This window comes from Larimichthys crocea, chromosome XVII, assembly GCF_000972845.2.
Source record: "Larimichthys crocea isolate SSNF chromosome XVII, L_crocea_2.0, whole genome shotgun sequence".
Taxonomy (NCBI): Eukaryota; Metazoa; Chordata; class Actinopteri; family Sciaenidae; genus Larimichthys; species Larimichthys crocea.
In genome coordinates this window covers 13,015,174-13,028,177 of record NC_040027.1, presented here as the reverse complement: position 1 = coordinate 13,028,177, position 13,004 = coordinate 13,015,174, and the positions used below count along the sequence as shown (strand labels likewise).

The 13,004-nt window shown below is 44.0% G+C and overlaps 1 protein-coding gene across 1 annotated transcript; it reads right to left on the bottom strand.

Annotated features, from left to right (window-relative positions):
• Positions 1-1,855: 1,855 nt before the first annotated feature.
• On the bottom strand, positions 1,856-12,757 carry ndnf (neuron-derived neurotrophic factor). The gene is made up of 4 exons (XM_010730982.3): positions 12,158-12,757; positions 6,044-6,238; positions 5,492-5,616; positions 1,856-4,359 (listed from the first exon to the last, which is right to left on the bottom strand). Exons 2-4 carry the CDS (start codon positions 6,235-6,237, stop codon positions 2,963-2,965), a joined length of 1,716 nt encoding a protein of 571 aa, XP_010729284.1. The 5' UTR covers position 6,238; positions 12,158-12,757; the 3' UTR covers positions 1,856-2,962.
• Between the last annotated feature and the right edge of the window lie 247 nt (positions 12,758-13,004).

Genomic DNA, 13,004 nt, shown 5'->3' with positions numbered 1-13,004 from the left:
AAGTCCTGCACTCATTACCAGGCAAAAGATAAACATGGACAGCCCTGCAGATGGTTAGCTCTCGGATAGAGGTTTCTCTGTATATGGATGTTTGCGTGAGTGTTTGTGAGGAGATCTCCTGAAGCACGCTGGCAAAATAGAAGTGTCTGTACATTTTTTCCATCCTCGTAACCTCTTGAGTTGACCAGAGAGCTGGGGATTCTTTCACAGCAGATCTTATTCACACATGTAGGATAACATTTGAGCAGAACTAGCCAGCTTTATTAGTGGCGGTTTACAGGGATATCCATGACACTCCCACAGCTCTCTGGAAGCTCCTCCACATTATTCCAGGGCAACAGCAGGTTAATGGAAGCCAGGTGGAGCCTCCCTGCATTTCCTCTGACCAGGAGCGCTTGATTGACAATGAGCTGTGGCGATGAATCGGGAGTTCGGCTACCCAGAATCAGGGTCGCGATGGAAACATGGCGATTCAAGAGGAACAGCTGCTTTTCTTGGCCACAACAGAGAGAGCATTTCCATTCACCTGAGACTCCTCTTAATTGGAACGTGTGGATATGTGCACTGATGTGTGTCTGGCTTTTCTCTTTGCTTATTTGTGGTTAACTCCGTCTAACGGTTAAATTGCAAGTCACCCAATTCTCCCAAATTTGGAGCCTGTTTTTTTTAAGTGTGCACTTAAATAAGGGTAGGTGAGCTGAAAGATTGCTGTAGAGATGGTGGCGTGTATAATATCATGTTTTTTTTTTTGTTTTTTTTATTACGAAATGGTGTAGTTTCATAAAATATCCAAAAACAAAGTGGAAAATATGTCATTATGATTAGTCTATTATTCTAGTTTGTTTGTTTTAAACCATAAAATACCTCATTCTTCCTCTTACAAATGAAAAGTAATAAAGTAAAAGTAATACAAAGCAATAAAACGCATCATTGCTCACATTTTACTGCTACAGTCCTACTTGGTCTGGTATGATCATGGTGGCTAAAGATAGCTTAAGTTAACAAACTTTAGATAAATATTGTTGTCTAACTGTTTTTAAAGAGTTAGTTTGCTGACTTCATTCTTAAAATACTCCCAACGAGTCAAAGGCTTTATCACAAAAGTAAAACAAGAAGACTTCATTGAAATGTTTATCTGTGACATGCTAAAACTCAGCATGGCAGTAGAATCCTAAGACATATAAGGTCAAAAACTGACTGAGTAATGTCAGCTACACCACAATATCTTGAATTTGCCACCATAAAAACACACACTATTATACAGCTGCAGCAGCAAAACCTCTGAGTGTATTAAAGTGAGTAATGGTGCGTTTTATTGCTAATTCAACTTTTGATTTGTAGATTTAAAAAATGAAGGGTTATATTATTTCTTCTCCTAAAAGTTACAGTACATGTCACTTACTAACATAAAAAAGAAGATAAACCGCTTAAATAACTGTAATATGTGACACAAATGATATAAAACAAATTACGATAAGAGTTATTTCAGTATTTTTGCCACTAAAACTTCAAATTAGAAGTCTGAATGTTCCTACGCTCAGTGAGATTTTACATAACTTCATGTATGAACTGCGAATTTCCTAATAAACAACATCCTGTGTGGGCACATTTGTAGTTCACCATCAAGGAGATCAGTGTGGAGCAGCTACACCATATAACGTGTGACTGTTTTTATAGAAAAAACAAAGATTACAAGAGGACCATGTGAAACAGATGGCGTGCATTCCCTGCGCAAACCTTCAGCCTACATTTCTGCTCTTGACTTTCATGTGCGAGAGCAGTTGTTTTTAATTCTCAGCATCAGAAATATGAATGTTTCTCCAACAGAGACAAAGAAATGCACACATATGTATGCTCAGATGCACTGATTTATTACTGTACATCTGTGACAATGTACATCAATGAGACACTGGTTTGAATGCAAACAATGGTGCCAAGAGGTAATATTTTTCTAGAGGCGCTTTGGCACCAGTTGTGTGATCTTGGAAATAGTCTTCAAAGTTATTCATCCTCTGTCGATCTTTGCTTGTCACAAACCATTTTTAGGATTAAGTTATCATTTCAAATCACGAGTATCAAGTTCTGCTTATGCAACACTCAATTTAAGTGTCTGAGTCGATAAACACAACGCGCAGCGCGCTCTCTTTCATCTCCGAGCCGTTACAGTGATGTTAACTGCTTGGGAAAAGAACATGACACCCAGGGTGACAGAGGGATTACGTGTTCTATATTTAGTGTTTATGTACATGAATATTGGCAGGACAACTCTGTACATGTGACACACACACACACAGCGATACAGTGATAATAACACAGATCTCCAGCACAGAACACATTTACAAGATGGGCTCTAGAGCAAACACTGGCTGAGATACATAAGGGAATGTCTGAACTACGACAACTTCCTCATAAAACTGGAATTTTCCTTTTTGTAACAGTTATTATTGTCATCAATAAAAACAGACGATCAAAAAAGAGAGACAAAAAAAAAAAGTATAAAATAATTTAAATTTCTCCTAAAACATGTAGCGAATATGCAGTGAGAGATCTATACAATGCGGGTAGCTACTGTATCTCCTCCGGTCGGTCGATGTGATTTTGAAACTGAAGAAACACACAAATATGACATACAAAAGCAAATGTCATGCAGCAACAAAGAAACATACGAGATGAAAGATGATCTTCTTTGAAGTTCTGCCTCCCCAGTGGCAACATGATGTCAAATTGACAAGCCCGGTAACAAAGCACCTCACGCTATGGGCCACCCAGAGATGCCACAATGAAATGTAAACATAAATATACAGGTTGATATCTCTCTCTACAAACAGTTCAGTCACTGCCACAGGCCCATCCGCTGTGTGAGTAGTCAGTCTGTATACACTCCTTAGTAGAATATCACTTAGAGTTAAATAAACTTATTTAATATATATATTTATAATAGATTTATTCTTTGCAGAGTCATTTAGCAGTATTTCCTTGTTTTCACCAGTTTGCTCTGGTATTTAACTGAGTGACCACTGTGTCCCACCACGTAAACATCCAGCAGGTAGGTCTTGCCTGGCTCCAGACCCGTGATGGTCTCTGTAGTCACAGCTTTCTGCAGGTTCGGGCTGTGGAAGTACTTGCACAGGACCTTTTCTGACTTTCTGCGGGTCTCTGGCCCGGCACACTGGTTTTGTTCCCGGCGTCGCTGCTCCTCGCTGTAATTGTCAGCCACCTCCTTGCGGTAAATGCAGTATTTGTTGCGGTCCTGCGTGCCCAGCCAGGCCACAGTGACGGAGGAGCAGGTGCGCAGCTTGTCGAAGGCCTTGATGCGCGTATCCTCCGGAAGCGAAGGGAAGGGCTGCTTGCTGCTGGGTCGTGTGGTGGCGAGCACCTTCAAAGTGGAGGCCCCTTTCCTGCTGCCCCGCAAACGGATGAGGTACTTGGCTTTTGGCTTTCCCCGCAGCTGGAACTGCCGTACTCCCTCCACGTTCTGGGAGAGCAGCAACTTCCCATCGCGCCTCACCTGCACCTGCACGGCATCCAGACATGTGTGGACAAACAGAGTGACCCTCTGATGGGAAGACACGGGAGCAAAGCGCAGAAACTTGCTGCCCTTTCTCTTGATGAAAACATCCGATACTTTGCCGTCCTTCAGCTCCACTGTCTTCTGACGAGCTTCCTCTTTAGTGCGGGCGAATGTTCCCACGTACGCCGTGCTGGTGTTGGTTGCAGAATTCACGGCAAACACATCAAAGTAGTACTGTGTGTCTGGTTTCAGGTCTGACACAGTGAAAATGTTCTTATTGCCAATACACACCTTCTGAATGTCTGATGCTTTGGGCTTGGCTGTGTACGCCCGTGAGATCTTGTTACTTGTGAGGCCTCGGTCTTTGCCAAAACCAATGTCAGAGGGGACAAAGCCAAAGTGTGCAAAGTCAAACGGGCTAAAGTCTCTACCAGGCTTCGGAGCGAGCATGAAGGCATCATCAACGCTGATCTTAGCCTCAGCAGCACACATGCTTTTGAAGTTGTGCTCCTTGTTGATCACCACACAGTACTGGACAGGCTGACCCATCAGAGAGCCCGTTGGTGTCGGCTTCCAGGCCAAGGTAACAGTGGTACGGCCCAGTGCGGTCACATCCACACGAGGGTCGTAGGGCAGCTCCGGGTAGGGCTGATCAGACTCTGGAGTTGTGGTGGCGTACACCTTGAAGTTGCTGTCTTTCTCTGTGGACAGCAGCTCCAGCTGGTACAGGCCAGAGGGCGTGCTGGTGGCTACATAGGACTCCACATCGTTCCCCTTGTAGGTGAAGAGCTCCGTCCCCTCGTCTACGGTCACCTGCTGTTTCTGCTGGTCCAGAGGTTCAGGCTCTCCTGGAACATGAAAACAAATAGGCACCACATGAGCTCTTTGACTGACACGCTATCTAAACATTACAAATTCTGACAAAGATCTGTTGTCGTGACCTTTACAATATTTTTCTTCCATTTCTTTTTTTGGCTTTGATGAAAAATAATTTCCACCCATACTAAAAATGTTCAACGTGTTGATGCTGTGGGGTTATGATGAAGCTCTGCAAGCATCACGGACGATTAGACCCTCTCATGGCAGCCATATTTTCACTCCAAACATCCCCAAAGATCACAGGCCAGCATTCACTTGGCCTTTCCGGGGAAGCTGTGCTACAAAGAGGCGCCTTGTAGCTTCTACGTGAGAGAGACAGCCCAAGCATAATATTATGTTTGTCAACGAGAGAGTGTGCTCAGTGGTGTACTAAAAATTAATGCTCAAAGATCTACTCCCACTAGAGACATTTAGCAAAAGGAGCTGCAAAGAATTTCAACTATTGCTCCAACACATCATGTGAAGTCAGACTTCTACCAACGGCATTGCGTGCACTGGGTCCAAATCCATCATCATTCTTCGCCTTACAGATGAATTCTTTTCTCTTGAGGCACGCTGCATGTCTTCAACATTGCAACAACCCAATAAATCATTTGGCAATACTTGATCTGACATGTGCGCAGATGACACACATGCAGGTGTTCATGTATTGATATTCAAATATAGGCTCACATCACACATCTATGCTATTTAAAAAAATATATGGCAAGACCTCCTGTGCTGAAAGGACGCCCTCCAGATGGAGAAAGTTTTAATGTGAGGCAGAAAAGAAGGAAAGGAAGGAAGACAGACAGCAGAGTGCAGCAGGATTTACCTTAAGAAGACCAAGACGGCTTAAGTAAAGGGATGTAATGGCTTTGATTCAGTAGGGCGACTACAGTAGAGTAGAGTGGAGCCCTCCTCTGAAATTATAGACGTCAGCCTGGGCCGAGTCAGACATCATAAGTGGTCAGACTAGACACTACGACTGTGACTTAATTAAAACCCACCGAAAACACAAAGCCTAACATCACTGCGTAGGTTAATTGTGTGTGGAGGATAGTGATATTTCCACATAACGTGTCATTAACCTCTTCCACTGCTGCCTGATGTCAATTATACCTGATCCCTCTCCACTGGCCTCTTCTGGCAGCTCCTGCAGGGTGAGTTTCCACTCCAGCGGAGCATCGCAAGGTGTCATAGTCACAGACAGGGGTGTGTTGTCTTCTTCCACCACAAAGTAGTACCTGTGGAAATAACAGGTTAAAGGGACTGATACTTGACGTCGCTTCATCACATTTTGACGTTATCCATGATAATGTGTGGGGTAAAATGCATGAGCAGACCGAGACTGTGGTGTACCGTGATATTATTGTACTACTGACCTTGGTATCTCTCTCTTTCTCTCTCTCGACAGACACTCAATTACACAAACACAGCTTTCTCATTTATTATTTAGTTTTTGCATCCACATAATAGATCATCTTACAGAGCATCATCTGATGTTTCCTATCTATTTACAGTAAGTGGCCATCTGCAAGTTTAATGTTTTCCTGGGTGACGGTTATGACTCACTCAGCAGCTGAAGGTGGAATCGGCTCCGTTTGTCTGCACTCATAACAACATGCAGAGAATTTTTAATCACTAGTCTTATGTCATTTTGTTTTGTCTTACCTTTTGGGCGTGTCCCTGAACAGGTAGCCGCTGATCTCTGCTCCGTCCGGGATGACAGAGGAGTCGTGGAACAGCGACTTGTCTCTGATCTGCATCTGGAACAGTCCTTCGTCTCTCGTGGGCAACTTCTGGGCCAAAGCTCCGAGCCCCAAAAGCACCAGCAGAACCACGTTCCAACCTTTACACTGCCTCATTCTGGAAGACACAGAAAAATGATGTTTCATTACAGAGCAATATGCACTAGTGCACTGATATACGGAAACACTGGGTTTGATTTTAAAGGAGCAGTTTGATTTTTTTTCTTCTTGAGATTCTGTTTAGTAAATATTAAGGCACAGCCAGGTTTAGACTAGCTTAGCTTAGCATAAAGACTGGAAATGGTGGGAAACAGCTAGCCAACACAACACAACAATTTTGTGTTTTTTCTTTTTTTTCACTTTATTTTTAGTATGAATTAAACAAATATCAAGTTCAGGAGTGTTCAGGAGCATTAGGGTCCCATCATTTTCAGTCTTTATGCTAAGCTATGTTCATTAACTCCTGTCTCCAGCTTGGTATCAAACTTTTCTTGGCAAGAAAATGAATATTCCTTCAAAATCAAACATAACTCTGATAGAAAGAAAAGAGTTTAGACTTCTTGAGCTGTTATAACTCTGATAGAAAGAAAAGAGTTTAGACTTCTTGAGCTGTTTTCAGTCTTTGTGCTGTGTTAAGCTAAGCTAATCAACTGCTGGTTGTTGTTTAATATTATATAATTAATATAACTATGAAAAATATGTCTCAAAATGCCAAACTACACCTTTTCACCCTATGATAAAAGACTTCAGAGGAGCTGGTAGGTGAGTTTTGTTACCTCTGGACAAAGCCAAGGTCTTTATGCTAAGCTATGTTAAGCACCTCTTGCTTCCAGCTTTGTACTAGTCTTTTGTCTGTCAAACATAATCAAATCAAACTCTATGATAAGGAAAGAAACGACGTTAGAGGAACTGCTAAGCTGTTTTTAAGATGTTTACAGTTTTTTATGCTGCGTTAAGCCAAACTAATAATTAGCATACAGACATGAGAGTTGGTATCAGCGTTCTCTTATAACCAAACTGTTTCTTTAATGCACATTATCAATCAATATTAAAGTCTCGCATCAGTTACAACGAGTCCAGTGCGTGTATTTTTTTGCCATGGAAGTTCTGAAGGGCTTTTTTCCTATCTTTCCTTTCATTCTGGCAATAGCGTAAAAACACAAAACGTTTCTTAATGAGTTCCATTTGGCAACACCGCGCTTTGGCAACAGGCAGTGTTTTTTAGTCGAGCTCTGCTTTCATTTTATTCCACTACATATTTTATTTTGTGTTAAAAAGCCTTTTCTTGCCTTCTTTTCCGCTCAGCTTTAACCTTAATTAACATCTCACATGAAAGCTGCGTGATAGCACGGACACCATCTTTTCGAGTCGAATCAATGAGTGAGGGGAGAGTGAATGAGTACTCGAGGCCACACAGAGGAAGGAGGGGGATTAGGTTTAAACACAGATGTGTGAAGGAAAAGACATTTGCTTCAAACTCCAGGGAACCACAGTATTTCATAAAACGCTTAATACAAAAATCCCCAAATCCATGTCATTTAACTTTTATTGATGCTAACATAAAAATGTTTAGTGGTGCAGTCCACAGATGGAGCTGTGGCTCCGGACGAGGTGCAGCTGACCGTGGTTGAGAGGCTCTCACGTATCCCCTGTCTATTGATTTTGCCCCATTGATTGCAGCTGATGGGAACGCCAAATCCCTGGTGATTTAATCAGCGTAATGATGGCAGATTAGCCAGATACTTTACTGCCATTTACTGCAAGCGAGATGGTGTCCTTTTAATGACCCCTCTCCCTCTCCCTCTCTCTGCTCCCCCTCTCTTGACACTCTCTTTCCCTTGATCACACGTATTTCATCAACAAATCCTCTCTATCTCTTTCACACTCGTACACAAACAATATGGCCTTTACTTTCTATCCCTCTTAACATTTCCTCCTCGCTCTCCCCCCCCCGTCGCCTCCCTCAACAGAGGTGGATAAGTAAAACCAGAGGACTCAGGCCTGGACGCTCCTCCACAACTACAAACATGGCTTCATTTCTACATTATCCTTTAAAGAACATGACCAGAGAGGAAAAAAAAAAAAACCTTGACAGCTCCTGTCAGTGTCTCCGTCTGTGCCGTTGTCTGAGCCGAGCCTCCCTGCCGCACCGCCAAACTTCAGAGGGCCAAAGGAAAGCCGGCTAAGTGGTACTTTGAGGTTTGACTCACACAGAGAGTTGGAGATCCTTATCGCCTCGGCTTGTCTCATTCCACTTCAGAAGCGTGTCAGTCGGAACAAAGACATGTCTATTAATACTCAAGACAGCTCCGAGGTGGTATGTACAGGGTCGTTCAGAGCTGTCTCTCATTCCAACATCCCCAAAACACCACAGAGACACGGCCCCCGGCCGGCTCTGTCCACCACACTGATGTCATTACACATAATGTCTGCTATCACTCATACAGTAAGGGTTTTATCACCACTGTCATTAGCACATTTGATGTGTTCCTTCAGTGTGCTCCTCACATGTGACACCACTGATTTAAACCCCATGACTGAACCTTTTTACTTCTCCCACATGCACTGAACCACTCAGTGCGTACTGACAGTATATATTGTAGGGAGATGACATCTGAATATTAGAGCAGTTGTGCTGGGTCACTGCGGTTGCATGGACCGGCGCAGAGTCAGCATGGTCACACAGACTGCACTGGAGCTGCTTTTTTACATGCGGAGCCCTGGACCATTCTCATGCCACAGAGTTCCCTTACCAAAATAACACATCAAAAAAAAATCTGCATCTGGAACAAATAAAGTCTAATGTTTAATTAGAACGGGGAAGAATGTATGATCGCAATTTGAGGAACGGATAATTTCAAGGCAAGGTCACCCGCAATCGTGTCAACTTTGTTTTGCAGTTGCTTTTTATCAGCTTATTTTTACATTTATAGTTTTTTGTTTCGCTTTTAGTGGATCTTGCAAAGCATTTTGGGTGGAAAACATCATGTATATTCTAATTGGCAAGCGGTGGACTCTGTGTAACAGGATTAAAGGAGAGAAACGCAGCTCGCCGTGGGTTTTTTTTTTTCACCAATAGAGGAAATAGTGATGATCCTCTTTCCCATGGCTTTCTTTGACACATCTAGTGTATCAAGGATCAAGAAAATAACCCAAGTACGCCCCTCTCTCTCTCGCGCTCTCTCAATTCCTGTGTGATCTGAGGGAATGGCATCCCCTCATTTGAATTATTACTATAACAGCTTTGACCCTGCTCTAATTCAGGGTCATTACAAGCAAATCATGTGCAAAGCCAAAGCAAAATGTTCACACTGTGTTTTACATTACACAGATGGGACGTTATATATTTTTGGTGACATCAATCAACTGCAGAATTAAAAATCTGCTCATGATTAAAGCGGTGACATGCAACAATTCAGCCACAACTTTCCTCCACCTGACCAACTCTGCACACACGTGTGTGAGTCGATTTTCCACACTGATTGTAAGCACACTATTTCCATGCATGTATCCCAGCCCTATCATTAGTGTGTGTGTGTGTGTGTGTGTGTGTGTGTATGCTCGTGCATGTGTTCACCAAACTGCCCCTGACCTCCCCTTTTCTCTCCTCACTTTGTTTAACCGGTCTCTCCCTCTCTCCTTCCCTCCAGCTCCTTGTCAAGACGGATAAGCCTCCTGCCTGCTGCCACATGGAGCTCATTAACAGAACGGGAGGGAATAAAAGACAGTTTAATTTCAACACAAATAAAGAGACATTTCGGATTCCACCCAACAAGACGCCTGGCAGGGCTCGCAGGACCTGAAGCCTCTGTGTGTTTTCTTTAAGGAAGTCTGAAGGCAGATTTATGGTGGGCCCTCGGTAGCGAGCTCCATCACTGCTGTCACTTCAGGGCCAATGTGAGGGGATTGCAGTGAGCGGTGTATATGTGGGGTTAGGGGGGCTCGGAGCCAAAGATGGAACCACACAGGACCTGGACCTGTGCTATAGGCAGACCAAACCATAGCAGGTCTGGTGCTCTTGGACAGCTAAACAGCTCATTAATGAATTGGTAGAGACTGTGGTGAGGGCTCGCATCCAATAATGGAGATTTTTATCTGTGTGTCCATATGTGTGTGTGTGTGTGTTTCCAAACCATCACATTCCTCCGCTCCACTCTGTGTATAAGTCTAAACCATCACTCGGGACCTGTCTGCTCGCCATCCACAACATCACTCACAGTTTGAGTTTCTGAACCATCCACATCATCAGAGCCACGAAAGCTGGCACAATAGCGTGATGGGAAGGAGAGCCCAGTTTCCTTCCCTTCTCACCCTCCCCTCCTCCTCCTCCTCCCCATGCCTCTTTATAGTCCATCTCTGGAGCTCGCATTCGAGCCTTGCATCCTGGAATGTCTCTATAAGAAAGGGTCAGGTCGCAGGGCCGCTCTCTGCGTCAAATAAACCCCCTTTCAGATAGAACCGAGGGGTGTGGTGGTAGTAAGGGAGGGTGGGTAGTGATGGTGGCTCTGACTGATGTCCTGGTATTGTGGCTGCAAGGGTGATTAAAGATTACAAGAGAAAATGCCCCCATGGGAAAGTCATCCACCCACTGCCCATCATCCGGGGTGCACATGCACCGGGGCCCTGGCTGCGTCGTGGGAAATGAGTCAATCATGCTCTCCGTTATGTTTGTGCTTGAGGAAGCAGAGAAGGGGAGACACAAGAGAGCCTGTTCAAGGCAGCTAGTGTGAGCTGCTCTGCCTCTGCTTGTGTCCATCTGAGGGAGCATAATGAGGGGCTTTGCAAAATGGATGTGCCCGGGGGAGACTCTGGGAGTGGGCTGTGTGTGTGTGTGTGTGTGTGGATATGATGAATAATTTAACAAGGAAATAAAAAACTTGCGTCCTTAATCTTCCACCAGTGACTCTGGATATGTGACACAAAGGCAGCTTCGGAGGAGACAGTATATATACACACCGCAGCCTGTCACTTCTCTGGACGCAAAAACGGCTATAGCAACACTGGCGGAATTCTTTCAGCCGGAGAGTTTTCATATGCAAATCACGGTTTAGTTACGGTATGCGACGCAGACCTTCCCATTTTAAGACTTTTTTTTGTTCATGATTCATTCTCCTGAGAAAGTAGAAGGGAGGCAGTGTGGCTTCACCCTGCTACTAAATACAGTTATTCAAATCCCCTCTCCGGGTATGTCTCTCATTAAACACGGGGCTGTGGGGGGAAAAACACAGCTCTCACATGGACCGGGTGAGGACAAACAACTCCCAACACGAGCTAAACAGTCGTTAATCTGCCTTCAGTCTTTTATTTAAAAAATAAAAACATCTGACACGTTGGCGGGTCAAATAGAAATGAAATTATCCTTATTAGGCGCTCCACTCGGCGCTCTTACAGGTGCGTAAAAGCAACCCAAAAGGTGACCCGGTGATACAAACACAAGTATGAATTGCGCTCCGATGGAAAAAAAACTGCGGTGTTTTTGCACACTTTTGGCACACAGAGGACACCGCACACAGCGCACAGGGCCGTCACAATTACTGCGCGTATTGATAAATCGCCGTATTTTTCGGGGTGCTGTGTCACCCCTGGGAGCATGGGAACCTTTTGGAAAGCACAAAAGCAAAAGGATTTTCTAAAGTTCATCAGTTTGACACATCATCAGCAGCTACATATGCATACATATGCAACCCCCCCTGAACTAAAAATAAACTTAGATTAAAAGAAGGTGCGAGTTGGGGCTTGACTGAAATGTGTTTGAAAACTTTTAACTTCCCGGAGTTGTAAAACCGCAAAACCTCTTCCCCTCTTTCTCTCTCTCTCTCTCTTTGGCAGACGTTTCAAAGGCACCACTTTACCCGGGGAGTCCGGCTCTGAATTTATATGGGAGCTTTTATGCAGATTAAAAAAAATATAAAAGCTTTTTAGAAAAGTTGTGGAAAGGAGGGATAATTTCCTAGAAGCTCTGGATCAGACGCACCGCTACGCACCAGAGGAAAGAGCATGCGGAAAAATAGACAATCTTCACATGAGGCAGGCTTACCTTTCACAATATGAAACGGCGAAGTTATCTGAAGGATGATTCTTGCTCTCAAAGCCACTCTGATATCACCAGGATTTTTCTTTTTTGGACAAAAAAAAAGTGTCTTATAACTTGAAGCGATTTAAAAGAAACAAAAATCAAAAGTTGTCCTCTACAGTGTCCAGTAGTTCCTTCAGTTTTCACTGCGCCTATCAATCGGATTAGGCGACTGCTCTCTGGTGCGTGTTTGCAGTTTTCTTGCGGATTTAACTGGTCTCTAGTGGGCAGGAGTGTATATGTGTGTGTGCGTGTGTGTGTGTGTGTGTGTGAGTGAGTGTGTAAGAGAGAGTGTTGTGTGTGTGAGTGTGTGTGTGTGTGTGAGTGAGTGAGTGGGTATCCTGAGTGCTGGCAGTGCGTCCCTCCCCTGCCGCGCTGCTGCTATTGAAACCTCCACTGGATTGGAGGCAAAACTGGTGCGAACTTCTTCCCTGCGCTCTCTGTAGGAAGACTCCAAGACACAGAACCAGCCCACTCCTTCAGCACACCACAGAACGAGAGAGAGAGAGAGAGAGAAAAAAAAAGAAAAAGAAAAAACTAAACAGGGACCAGACAGATTTACTCCCGGGTTTGACTGGCCCTCAAAAGTCTAACCATTGAGCGCAGAAGAGCAGCTCTGGCAGACACATCATCAGGAATCTTTCTGTTTTCAAAGTCAAATATGTGATTTTAGACTTTAAATCACATTTGGAAGAGATGTGGCTTAGTGCTGCTGATAACAGTTAGATGTCACGAAGGCATAAATCTACAGACAGCGGGGTTCCCCACACTTTTTTATTCCATAGATGTTTACTCTGATGCTCCCTGGAAA